This window comes from Convolutriloba macropyga, chromosome 1, assembly GCF_964194025.1.
Source record: "Convolutriloba macropyga chromosome 1, txConMacr16.3, whole genome shotgun sequence".
Lineage (NCBI taxonomy): Eukaryota > Metazoa > Xenacoelomorpha > Acoela > Convolutidae > Convolutriloba > Convolutriloba macropyga.
This window is the reverse complement of record NC_134468.1, coordinates 39,342,734-39,357,022: the sequence shown is the minus strand read 5'-3', so window position 1 is coordinate 39,357,022 and position 14,289 is coordinate 39,342,734. Positions and strand designations below refer to the sequence as shown.

At 35.3% G+C, this 14,289-nt stretch overlaps 1 protein-coding gene across 1 annotated transcript; it reads right to left on the bottom strand.

Moving 5' to 3' along the window:
- Positions 1-192: 192 nt before the first annotated feature.
- On the bottom strand, positions 193-2,461 carry LOC142348779 (UNC93-like protein MFSD11). Its single transcript, XM_075400279.1, has one exon. It carries the CDS (start codon positions 1,801-1,803, stop codon positions 418-420), a length of 1,386 nt encoding a protein of 461 aa, XP_075256394.1. The 5' UTR covers positions 1,804-2,461; the 3' UTR covers positions 193-417.
- Positions 2,462-14,289: the final 11,828 nt, after the last annotated feature.

The following is a 14,289-nucleotide window of genomic DNA, read 5'->3' as shown; positions in this document are numbered from 1 at the left end:
TCATTTGCATATTTCAACTTGGCAAAAAACGAGGAACATTTGCAGGCCTTTGCTGATAAAAAAATATATCTTTTAACTTTGCTTAATATTTCGCATGATGATTTCTAACATAACTTTGGAACATGTGATAGTGAAGTATCAGAAAAATGTTTCAACAATGCGAGCTCGCGCTCTATCAAGATCAGGAAAAAGCAATTGAACCACATCTTTTTTCGTAAAGCGAACACGGCACCACACAGTTCAAAGAAAAATAACTATTTGGATAGATTATATAAAATCTAATCTACAATAGTTATAGATGAATTAATAATAGTGATAAATGAATAAATTTGAAATTAAGTAGCACCATTACAATTGATCAGAGTGATAGATTAATCAATTATCAATAAAAAACTGTCAATAATGTAGTGATAATACTCAATTCATTGGTTCAGAGTCGGACTCTAAAAGCAGTTCGTCATCTTTCAGAGGACCTTCTAAAATTTGCTTCGCTTTATCACGGAACAGAAACACTAATATGCTAAAGAAGTTTAGAACCGCTAATATAGAAATTTGGAACAAAAGACCAGTTGAACCAGCGTACAGAAATGCAGACATACCGCCAATACCCTGCAAAAAACTATAAAACACAGTTGCCATTCCTAGCACAGCCTCATTGGTACCACCAAGTTCACCGATTGTGGCAAATAACTCTGACTGATAAACGAAATCCGACAAGCCAATCAGAAATGAGCAAATTACTGCAATGTACGGATTTGGTGATGACGATATATAAGCTGAACTATAGGAGTCTTTATAAGGAGTTTCATCCGGAAGGTTTAGAATGATCATAAAATGTGACGTGTTGAAGCATATAAATGCGGCCAGGCATAGCCGCATTCTTCGCTTTAAGCTGGAACTATTTGATAGAAGGAAGACTTTAAAGAACCCTGATATTACTTCTCCACAGCCCAACGCCACGCCTGACAAGCCAACCATTGCTTTGGAGTCTATTTTATTGTCATTGAATGACAGTGTGTGTGCAATGCTAGTGTTATAAACTCCAGTCATAAAACTTTGGCTAAGTCCAGTGAATAAAAAGATAATACAGATGCATGAAAAGTTGCGATCCTTGAGGAGATCAAATCCTGTTTTGAGAGCACGACCGAAGACATCTTTCATTGTTTGCAAATTATAGGACCTTTCTTGAGACGAAACGTAATCCGACGGAACAGAAGCAAGTTGGAAAGTAAACAGACCAATTACTGAAAATGCTGTATATCCTGCAATGGAAATGATTCGACTCTTGTCTGATATGTCATCAGCAGAAGACGGGTCCAAATACAACACAGTAAATATATACAACGATCCCAACGCATAGCTAAATTGTGCAGTCAAATAGAATATGGTCGCGTTCAGAGCAACATACTCCTGTCGACATGAAACAGACAACAATGCAAATCCGGTTGACCACAGTAAGCTTGTTGTAATGCCCACAAGAACAGATAATGGATAAACAATAGCAGCAATAGGGTAAAAATGCGATCCTATAAACAACGTGAATGACACGGCGCAAACCAGCAAGGAAATCTTAAAGCCCAGAATATCCATCAAAACTGGGGTGAAAAACGCACAAATTGCAAAGGAAACATTGAATACTGATAAGACGTAGTATCCAGATCCAGTAAATGAATGACCTCCATCCTGAAAACCCTCAATAATGCTTTCTTCGATATCAGTCATTGAGTCGAAAGCACTGTACATAAAAAAGAAACCCAATGATATAATCATGGTGTTCTTCGGCACTTTTCCACCAAACATCATTAACACCTAAATTAAGATACTTTTACATAGCCAAATAATATGAAACAAAATCGCATGATAAAAGTTGGAGCAGTAGTGAAATTAACCGACGCAGTCAGGTCGATATAATAAAGTGTCTAGTTTTAAAGCAGATGTCTCTTCGTGTTCTTTTTCGCGTTCTTTTCCCGCGTTCTTTTTCTTAGCGTTCTTTTTCCATGATTTAATCCAAAGAAAAAATGGGGTAGGATCCACCCAAAGGACGGAACAGTGAGCCCCCACTGTGAAACATCACAGCAGCGTATTTAAAGTTACCGCAAAAACACGTGTATTTTAATCTTACATCAATATGCTAGGCTCTAGGAGCCGCGCTCAAAGGTTGAAATATTACTAAACTAATTAAGAGTAGTCTTCCCTCCTGCACAAGAACACTATAGGTAGTATCAACCTCAGTTACGATTAGTACCACGGCAGCCTCTGAGACAGATATTGCATTGCGTAGAAGTGCGAAACTTATCTTCGTTCCAATGTGCGTAATTCCGTCCGAGCATGTGTCTCTTCTTTCAGAGATTTTTGTTGCCAGTTGCTTTATAGAAGTTCTTCATATATAGAAGTTCATATAAAAGTCAGCGAATCAGTAACACAGAATATGATAGCATGGAAAACCAGTTCTGGTTGTGCTCATTCTGCCGTGAAAATGATGACTGACATTGACCATTCGTCCAAAACAAAAGTTTTTATAAGATATGTCGAGGATATTTTGAGAACAGAAAGAGGTGAAAACAAAGAGCTGTTAGATGCGGTCAATAACCTCCATCCAAATCTTCAATTTACATTAGAAACAACGGATGACAAAAGTTTGCCAATTCTGGACATGTCCATTAACGTACAATCGGAGGGTACAATTTTTTGCACATGGTATCAAAAACCATCAGATACTGGATCAATTCTCGGGTCTTTCCCATTATAGCCCCCCATGAAACTATAGCCCCCTTTATGTTCTACTTACCATGATTGGATGTGGGAGGGGAGTGGGCTATAGGTAATCTGACCCCTAAGCTGAGGGCTGGGGGGGTGGATATAATGGGAAAGACCCCAATTCTGAACTATCGTAGCTGTGCACCCCTTCAACATAAGAAAAGAATAATACATGGAACAATAAACCGCCTGTTCCGAGGCACTAGCAATTGAGAAGCGTTCCACGAAGCATTGACAGTTAATGAAAAAAATTGGGAACGTAATCAATATCCGAGGCATTGGGTAGGGAAAATTCCCAAGGATACAATTAACCAGCTGCGATTGAAAGAACAAAAAGGATATAGCGCTGGCCGCAAAAGAACAGAAAAATACTGAGAAACAACAATTTGTATTTCAGTACAGAGGCAATATTTCTAATGAATTTGAAGAGAAGCTAAACACCATTACTCCTGTAACGACAATTTTTACCACTCGGAAAATTAAGAGCTTTCACCTTGCCTTAAATCTAGCTTTGATATAGACAAATCCCACGTGGTATATGAACTCAATTGTAAGGGATGCAAATCCATCTACGTAGGGCAGACATGCCGGAAAATTTCCGAAAGGGTTGCAAAGCATGCCAGGGTGGACTCACCAATGGCAATACATGCAATTGAGCGCAACGGTCATAATGCAGCGTTCCTGGGGAAGATATTAGACCAGTGCGCCAAACAATCTAAGTTAATGACAACAGAGGCGCTTTACATAAAAATACTGAATCCAGCCATCAACACCCGCGACGCATACCGAACACGAGAACTGACACTGAAGGCTTAGTTTGGAGACGAAATGCCAACTTGAACGAAAGACACGTTACAAATCAAAAAATTCAACATTTCAATTGAACATAACGGAGTAAGTTTAAGGTAATATATGTTTGGTTTTTGAAAAAAAACATGCCGATATGCTTCTGTTACATCAAATCATATATATAAATATATATATATATATATATATATATATATATATATATATATATATTCCCAGATGTAAAATTTTGTAGAAACAACTGTGAATATGTAAAATTTCGTTTTTAATTTCCTTGAATGAGCGGAATTTAGTGATTTGCATTTTATTTTCATGCTTTTCATTTGAGTGTTTTGTTTTTTTTAAAGCCTGACGATGAACTCAGAGTTCAAAAACGTTCGTAAGAAAGATTTTAATTGTCGATTTTCTCTTAAATAATGTTCTTCATAGATTGAAAGGGTTCTTGTGACGTAAAAAAAACAAAAAATCTAATATGATTCGTCGTGATTTAAAATGGTTGACCTTGCCTCGAGTGTCACTGCCATGCCTCAGCGGTGAGCTAGACTTGAATCTATCACAATCGATCACGGGACTAGTCTACCTAGACGACCAAAAGTTTTCATCTGACGTCCATTTTTATTTTTATGGTAATGTTCGTATCCTATTGTAAAAAGCGAGGAAAGGTGGTTGATGAAATACAGAACTTGATCAAGCTCTGTTGAATTTTCCAATACCTGATGAAATTTTCAGTACAGAAATGTTCCCAGGTTATCCTCAAAGGGGCTGAAATGTTTTAAGTTCTAGGAAAAACCCTGACAAGATATTCTGTCGTCAAAGACATGGGTGTGAATCTTTTTGACATTCTTTAATGGAAAACGCATACTGACGCTAGGCTGAAGGAAAAATCAGGTTTACCAACATCTGAGGAAGAATGTGCAGCTAGGCGTCGAAACTCTGCTTAAACTGGGTCTCTACAAACGACTCTTACTTCGAGTCTCTCTATATCGTTTTCGGTGAGTGGCGTTGTCTAAACGTGACATTCTCCTCGTTGAAAAATTTCTAAAGATAACGGTGAAATGTATTATATACGAAACAGAGAAACAAACTACTTTAACTTGTTGCATCTTTAATTATTCTACTGTTCCCCATGCTTCTTCAACATTTAAGACATTGTGATGCTCATAGAGTTAGCCGAGAGCAAAGAATGACAGCTAGCACTCCTGCCTGATGTCCAGGAAGACCAAGGACGACTACCTGCGACCTTCAAGATGCCAAAAAGACGAACAGAGAAAGCCAGAATATAAGTTGTCCGTCGGACATGTAGAATTATCAATCGACTGGGCAAATGCACAAATACACAGACAAATTGGTTTCAGGAATCGCTTTTTGAATGTAATATGAAAATTTGTCAATGGAAAGCTTTCTGAATATAATAGCTGCACATGTCAAATCTTCCGTGATTGCAACAGCTGCATATATAAATGGACATAGTTTTATTCCTGACAACAGTGACATTGTCCCCACAGCTGTGGCTCTAAATTCCCTACAACAACAAGAGTAGAAAACATATAATTTTTCGATCCGGATTGAGCACCTGCGACAGTTCTACATTTATACGTGTTTGCTTTTTGCTTACCGCTAATGAAAACATCTGTTATCTCTGAAAATGTAAACTTGCTCAAACTAACATGATCTAAATAATTTGAAAAGTTTTTTGTGGAGGGACACAGCTAATAATAGTTTTCGAAAAAATTTTGTTTGAAGGGACAGGAAAATCCATTAATTGATTAATATGCCGATTCATACACATATACATTTTTCATATACATTTTTTTGCAAAGCGTGCCTTATCAGTTTTTGTTGAATAAATTAAATACATATAAACCTTTGGTTGAATTCTCTTGCAGAACAGAATTACGCGAAAGTGTATTTTAAACCTCAGTTGTGGTATGAACTACCAGATGAGGCTAACAGGAACCCTCGTGCGAAAAACCTGTTTCAAAGGACTATATATATATATATATATATATATATATATATATATATATATATATATATATATATATATATATATGATTATCAAAGCGTCCACGGATTGGAAATCTTTTAGTAAAGCCCTTATTAAAATCAAGAGATTTGGACAAAAATCCAGTATTCAGCGGTCGAACAGTATCGTTAATAAAATGTTTGTAAAAAAAATTGTTTTAAACTAATTGTTTTAATAGTTGTGTATAAAGTTACATGTAATGGACATTAATCCATAGGCGTTGGCCAAAATAGCATGTATCTTATGCCTCAGATTTGAGAACAGCAAAAAGAAAGGTTCTCCGTTAGGACATCTTGTTCAAAAATGTGGTAAAACGCATATATTTTAATGGTACATAGTCAACTCAAATCGTGGGCTTGAAAAATTAATGACATTCAAACCAATCTAAAGTTATAGCTGAAACTAAACAGAAGCTCTGAACATCGGGCCGGGATTTGTAATTAAAATTTTTTTCAAAGTTTGACTATCAGATACTTAATCATGGGTCATGGTACAGGTCAATGAAATTGGTACATATTAACTCGTTTGTAAACCCCAAAACTTCAAAGACAACGTCGTTAATTTAGTAAAGTTGAAAAATGTTCAACTCTTAATAATTTCGAACATTAATTAAAATTCTAACTCATTTCGTAGAATTAGATTGAGTAGTGAAATACAATTGTAAACTGTGCATGCATTTTAACTCCGATGACCGTAAATCTCGAATACGTTCGTCTTGCAAAACAAATTCTTCTTTAATTGACAATTCTTTTTTTTCTGTAGAAAAGGCAATAACTCAAATCCAGAAGTTGCATGAAAGTGGATTAGAGCAAGCCGTCTCCATCAATTTGTTTTAAGCATTCTCGTTTGAAAATGTTTGATCCAACTTGGTTCTCCTTTCGATGCGAAGTAAAAATTGATCATGCGGACTCAAAAAACATATATACCGAAGTTTTTTACTTTTAAATATATTTTATTTTTTTAAATTTTTAAATAATTTTACTGAATGGCTACGTTATTCTAAATACACTTTATAGGTATCTTTGAAGAGTTTCTTTCATAACATTTGACATTGCGCGAAGCCCGAGCTTTGTTCTGTCTACTGTCTGTGTTAACTTGTCACCACTTGTTCATCTTGTGTCACCCATAAAACCGGTACTAAATTTGAATTCGAACTGTATATTTGACATCAAAACTAAAGTTTTTTAGTACTATTTATATATTTTGAGCATCACATTGCCCTCCCTCCTCCTAATAAGATTATACTGTACCACGCACTCAATATATTCACCAATTAAATCTTTCAGTTTCTTCTTGTTCCTTACCCTCTCAACCTCTGGTAGCCCAAAACTTTTCTTATTATCGCGCTGCATAAAAAACGAGGACTCCTTATGCACTGTTGATTGACTTGAAAATTTCTCTCACCATCTGCATTATGATGTGTGGATAAAGTCATCACATGATAGTTTTCGTCTGGTTTTTAGAGGCGGGACTATTTTACCAGCAAGACTTTGTATAGAGTAGCTGTCGACTAATGATAATTTGGTTTCGATTCTTGAGAAAAGTTTTTGCTGTTTCATTTTTAAGTCATTCGGTAGTTCACTAACTGTTTCATCGTTTACACCAAACATTCGGAAATTACTGTTTAAAACTTTCCAGTTGACAATGTTCTCACCCCCAGCGGTCATTATTATTTTCCAACGCCTTTGGTGCTCGCCTGTCTTGTTTGAATTAGAACACTTCTTTTTAGAGTCATCGATTTGTCTTGTTACAGGTTTCTGAATTCGGCATCCTTTAAATTGACATGAAGCGCCTCGCATTCGGAGCGCATCGGCATCTTTAAAACTTTTTTCAAACACAATGATTCTGTCAAGCATTTTTAAAACACATTGATTCTGTAGAACCAATTCAAGCAGAATTAAAAACGAATGTTTGCACGTGCCTGAAGTTCTTATCAGGTACCTTCCCGGTCCGAGATAAACATGACTCCACATGTTACGCACATGGGTAAATCTTGGTTGTCATTTTCCAGATGTGACGAACAACTGTAATGTAGTGAAAAAAGTGGCCAATTTACAATTTTCCGTGTCTGCTTTAATAAAAAAAACTCTTTCGCTTCTATAGTGTGTTTTTTTTCTTGTTTGTCTTGAAGTCTAGACGTTTTAGTTCATGCTCCTTCTTCGTTTTTGATGTCCTAAAAAAGAGATTATTTTTATTTTCTCAATCTTGAACTAGGGACACTTTTTTGTTATCTGAATTTTAAACTCAAGGTAGCTTCTTTCTTTTTGAAAACAACCGAGACTTTAAAACACACTTTTTATTTACTCGCTTTCGTTTGCTCTCGGCGTTAGTTAATCGAATTGCAAATTGATTGATTATACACATTCCTGTTACCAGACTAATTTCTGCAACAATTCTAGCCAAGACGCTTTCTTAATAACTAATCCAAGATAGATTAGCAAATTAGAAAAATTTAAGAAATGGAAAATTATGTTGATTGTCTAATCCGACTTAGCAATATTATTGGTTTTAACCACAAATATAAACTTTGAAATTTCGAATCACAAACAATTTGTTTGTTGTTTCTTTTGCAGGAGAAACTCCTTGTTGGCTCCAATGCAAAAAATTTTGCATTGGAGCCAACAAAAAATTTTGTGAAGATTTTGCATCCAAATGTCTGAAAGTCTCCCGACTAACAGTTCTCTTACTGTTATGGCAAAATCCGCAAATCAATTGGAGAAAAAAAAACTATTTGATTCTCGGTCGACAATTTTTTTGACAGTTTTCATCGGTCATCGATTTTTTTTGCTGTGGTCTTCTAATTAAAGAACATTTGGGTACAGTGGGTTACATACAACGGTTTCAAAACTGCGCTATAAAAATTTGGTAACAGGTCCGAATGACTCATGGAAAAAAATCCAGTCCTCTATAATAACAGGAATTCCTTCTGTGCAGAAAACAAGTTTCGTAAGCGTTACTAACATTTTTGCTCCTACGAACATATAAACAGATTCAGCTCCTTCAAAGTGAGTTCTTGTCTCAAAAAACAATATAGAGGGACTAATGAGGGACTCAAATTCCAAGTACCGTTTGAATCCGGAGGTGTTGAAACTCTCACGAACAAAGTATCCTACTTTTCGAGTAAAAGATATCTGGCACTTTGTTTACGTTGACGCACTGCCAGATGAAATAACGTTTCACTCTCTTTTACTCAAAAAAAAGTTTTAGTGTTTGTTTTCGTTTACAATATTTCCTAAAGCTGTTGTTTCCCAAAAGTGTATTAGTGTTTTCTTAAGTAAAATATTTGATAAATCAACAGGTTTATTTGCCTTAAATTTTGAAGCTAATTTGAGCGTTCTTGGGGCCTCATCGTTATTCTTTCATGATTCTTTGTTTATGCTACTTGAGTTAAATTGTATCACTTGCCTGGCTAAAAAAGTTCACCGTTTTTAATTTGTTGAAATTAATTTATGTATCCGGAGAAAAATGGTAAGGCAAAACAGTTGTTCTGACAAATTTATGTGAAAAATGTCTTAAAAAAATTTTTTTATTAAAAGGGTAAATATATTTTAGGAGTACTGACTGTTTCATATAGTATACAGCTTCATACATGCAAAAACTTTTTTTTCCAATTTCTGACTGATTCTCAGCCTAAATAAAACTGTCTTCTTCTGGTTTTTTGATAGCCCAATTCTGTTTTCAAGTTCGCACTTTGATCAAAACAAATAGATTCTTGATTAAAATTTGTTGTGACAATCTTATCAGTTCTTTTTTTTACAAAGAAGGTGAGCCAAAAGTGTTTAGTATTGCCAGTTAAAAAGATAGTGATACACCATATCCCAAAATTGAATTCCTCTCGACAAAATTGAATTTGTTTTGAAATCGATATTTTTCAGTAAAAAGATTTTTAAGTTCGCGGTACCATCTTTTAAAATTTTGCAGCCTTCGGACGAATTTTGTCCCATTCATCTGAGTTTTTGTTTTGCAGCATGCTTCTTGCAACTTTTTCGTCTGTTTTCGATCTTTGGTCTGTGCAGCATTGTTAATAATGTCATCGTTAGGCATTGAAATGGATTCAATTCGTTCACCTAAATTTCGGTCTAATTTTTTAAAAATTCTTTTTGTGTTTTATAGGCTGCATGTTCATTTTATTTAGTTTCGTTTTCAGAACTGTGATCCTTAGCTTTTGACAGAGCTAACTGCTCAATTTTATTTTCTTTCACTGTCTGACGAAATCGTGTTTCAAATTAATTCTATACCTCAGAATTTCGTTAATTAATATTTTCCTCATTTTGTCCATTTTCTTTCCTATAAACTGGGCGTAAGGAGTCTGTCGTGCGCTTTGTCGTCCGATCCGTATCATTAACTGTAAAGAAATTTATCGTTTGCGTATTCTCCCAGTGGTGATAGTAAAAGTTTCTTCTTCAATTCGTTTGTTCAAATTTTGCACTTTTGCTTCACACAAAAGAACTTTGTCAATGAATCAATAAAGAAGTTGTGCAGTTTTTCTAGACGTAATTAATTTTCCAATAATAGCCAATGACGCCAGAGAACGCCCTAAGTTCAATCACTAGTTTTCTTTGTGTTCTTTCTTCCGCTCTTACTTTTTCTGCGGAGACTTCAAATTACTCTCTTAGACTGTATATACGAAGAAGTTTACACGCTTCTCGAAAAAGCTGCAATTTGACTCTTTCATCTGCAGTACAGTCTCCGCTAACCGTTGGAACAGTAATTCGATCGATACCACTTTTAGCTGCAGAAATAAATAAATAAATGCCGACATATCAATTGCTTTAACTATGTGTGGATGAGATTTTTCTAATTGTATCTCTACCATAAGGAATTTCCGGAGTGACACGTGTTTCCTGTCTTTCTATTGTGTTTTGCGTACCCTGAGGCTCAGTCGTAGAGTGTTTGTTAAGCGTTGTATGTTTATTCAATAGTTCATACTAAAATTTAAACAAGTACTTGTTCTTTTTGTTTTCTACATGGGGTTTCAAACAATTTACAAATTCTTTTATTGAGTATGTTCCCCCAAAAAATTTTAGTTTCCCTCGTTTCCCCTGACTTTTACGTGAAAACAAAAACTCGTAATTTTTGTTTTGATATTTCAGACCATACCTTTTTGCCCAATAGTAGTCTTTTACTGTTTGTGTTCAGCATCCGTGAGATTTTGCAACAACTGATGCGTTTCTTGAAGTTTTGTTTTCATTTGAAAAGGGTACCCACTAGATGTTCCCACAATTGCAGTACACTTAGATGCAGTCCATAGGTAGTGACAGCTGTCACCTCAATTCTGAATACGCCGGACTGTATTTGTTTACACGATGCAATTTTATACTGATGATCGCTAGGCCATCATCACAAACGAGAAAGAGTTTGCCCACTCAAATTGAATCGCCACTAAGTTTTGAGACACCTTCTGCCTTTTGCCAATTGGTTCTATCAGTCTTAGAAGTCAGTCAGAAAGTTTTCCTTGTGGATGTTACGACATTGCTTGCTCTGTATTCATTGTTTTCTTCAACAATCATCTTCACGGAAAGATTTTGATGTAAAATTTAACAGTTTGCTACTTTGTAGGTTGATTGGACAGCCGAATCTCACAGCTCAATGATCAACAACGCCCATTCCACTTTTTTTCCTGCAAGGTATACCCATAATATCCATAAATAATATCCATACATAATATCCATCAAGATTTGCAAGGTAAACCCATAGTATTCATACATACATGGTTACAAAAAATTTTACAGAGCGACTAATAAATTTTTAAGGTAATCCAAGCATTGTCTGATTTTTCAAATGTTTGATTCTCTCACGATCAAAATTTCCTGCTTTACAATAGATGAAATATAATATTGTTGGAAGCCCTTGAAAGAAATTTTTCCATGATGAACATAAGATCCTTATTTCACATTGTGGATCTTTTCTCCGAGTAAAAAATATCTACCACTTTCTTATCTTTGACGCACTGCCAGATGAAATTACCTTTTACTCTCTTTTATTCGAAAAAAATGTTTTCCCTTTTGATTTCGTTTACAATCTTTCACTGATCAATGGTGTTTGGTTGTTTGCCGACGTTTCTGCAGTCTCGTTCTCACTAAATTATCTGATCAAGTTTGTTTGCATTGATCTTCGAAGCAATACTGAAGCGTCTTCGAATTTTGTTATTATCTCTGACTGAGTCTCAGAAAAAGTTAAGCTGTCATCTTCTACTTTTTGTTAGCTCAAAGTTTTTATAGCAGTTTGCAGCTTGGTCAAGCAAAAAGGTTTTTAATGAAGAGTTACTGTCTTCTCCTATACCTTCAGTGTTATTTAAAAAGAAGGCTTAGCAAAACGGCTAGTAATGCCAGAGAAAACGATAGTGTTGTGCCACCACATGATGCACCTGACCAATCTGATTTTCTGATCATCCTTGTAGCCATTTTTGCAGCCTTGGGCCACTTTTGTCTCATTTCTCTACTTGCTTTCCGACTTGCTTCCTGCTACTTTTTCTTCTGTTTTTCAATATTGGTCTGTGCGGCATTGCAAATAGTGTTATCATTAGGCTTTGAAATGAACTTAATTTAATCACCTCATTCCCTGTCTACTTCTTAAAACTATTTTTTGCGTTTTTGTCTTGTTTTATCTCTTTTCTTTCATTCTCAGATCTGTGATCTGCAACATTTGACAGAACTAACAGTTTTCATTTCGTTTACTGTCTCTGGATAACAGTTTTTCAGTTATATGATTACCATCAGAACTTTCAATATTGATATTTTTCTCCTGTCTTTCTGTTGTTTTACGGGTAATCTCGGCGTGAAGATCTTCTGGTACGCTTTGTATTTTAAGTAATGCCAGGTTCGACTATTCTTTATTTTTGTTTTATTTTGTTACAGCTGTTGTCAAATACATTCATTTTGATGTAAGCTTCGCAAGGACGAGGTAATTTATTGTCTGCAGCGTTTGTAAGAAAGTTTTTAATACGTAGAGCATTCATTACCAATTATACCACATACTGTTTTTTCTAGTAATTTGTCAATAATAAAAATGATATTAGACATGCATTCCCTATGAACCAGTCGTTACCTCAAATTGGGTCACTCAAAACAGAATTGCTGTCAGATGTTGACCCATAATTTCACCTCTTTAAAGGCATTTTCAAGTATTTGACCTCTTTAAAGTCATTTTCCGTTGTTGGCGGCTGTTATAAATTTACTGCATATTTTGATCTGGTTTGGTTCTCTAAGTTGCATCTGGAGTGATTGTTTTATAAGATATACATTATTTGAACTACTATTCAGGCCCAATAGACTTGTCTTTTATCGACATTTTCGTCAAACGTCGCCTGTACTGGGGTGTATTTGCAACAAAGATTTTTACCTAGCTGGCTTTTACTTAACCCGATGCTTTTTGGTTGATCTGCGCTACTCGCATCTGATTTCTGGCATCTGATTTCTGGCATCTGTTTTCTTTTACTACTGTGTTGACAATCATTTTTACAATTCAAAGAATTTGAATTGTATTGGGGCACTGTCCTTTTTTTAAGATCTGTTCAAAAGTCAAATTAGAGTAGTGATTTTGGTCACACCGAAACAGGAAATGGAGCGAAAAAGCAGGTGGTTTTGCGGCCTGATTTTTTTTCGCTCTAATTTCAAAGTAGAGTGAGAAAACGGTGTTTGAACAAAAATTCGGTTTCTCGGTAGTGGTTTTTTGTTCACATGCGGCAATTTCACTCTGAGTTTTACTGTCTTTTCAATTCTTTGGATCGGATATTTTCTTGCATGGTTTTCCCAATCGGTTCACATCTCATTCTTTTTTTCTAGTTTTTTGTTTGAATTAAGTTTTTATTTCTTGCTAGTGGTTTTTTTGTTCACATGCGGCATTTTGATATTGACTTTCTGTTGTTTTTCTTATTTTTTTTCTGCTGATTTTTTTAAAATGGTTTTCTCAATCCGCTCAAAGTCCATTTCAGGTCTATTTTTTCTGTTTAGTCAATGAAAATTCTTTGAATTGTACGTCAGGACTTGTCCTGCTGTGTTTTTCTTTAAGATCTGTTCATACATTTTCTTGATTTTTGAAGTCAAATTGGAGTAGTTGTTTTGGTCACGCCGAAACGGCAAAATGGAGCGAAAAAGCGAGTGGTCTTGCGGCGTGAGTTTTTTCGCTCTAATTTTGAAGTAGAGTGAGAAAATGGTGTTTGAACGAAAATTCTGTTTCTCGGTAGTGGTTTCTTGTACACATGCGGCAATTTTTACTGTTTTTTTGTTTTTTTTTGGATCGGATTTTTTTCTAAATGGTTTTCCCAATCCATTCACAGCTCATTCTGTGCCTAGTTTTTTCGTTTGAATCATTTTTTTCTCGTTAGTGGTTTTTTTGTCCACATGCGGCATTTTGACATTGATTTTCTGTTTTTTTTTTCTTTTATTTATCTGATTTTTTTAAAAATGATTTTCTCAATTCACTCATAATCCATTGTAGGTCCGGTTTTTCGTTTTAGTCAATGAAAGTTCTTTGAATTGTATGTCAGAATTTGTCCTGCTATGTTTTTTTACTTGTTCCGTCAAATTTCAACGCTGTTTTCTGTTTAGCTGTTGCAGGTTCTGTTTTTATATCTAGTTTCTCTTGAACTTCGCTCTCTATCGCGCAGAAACAGGTGTAGGCTCGTTGTTACGCACTGATTTTAGAAGCGTTCCTCATGGCGTCTTCAGAGGTTAATATTAGCAGTAAATAATGTGAAT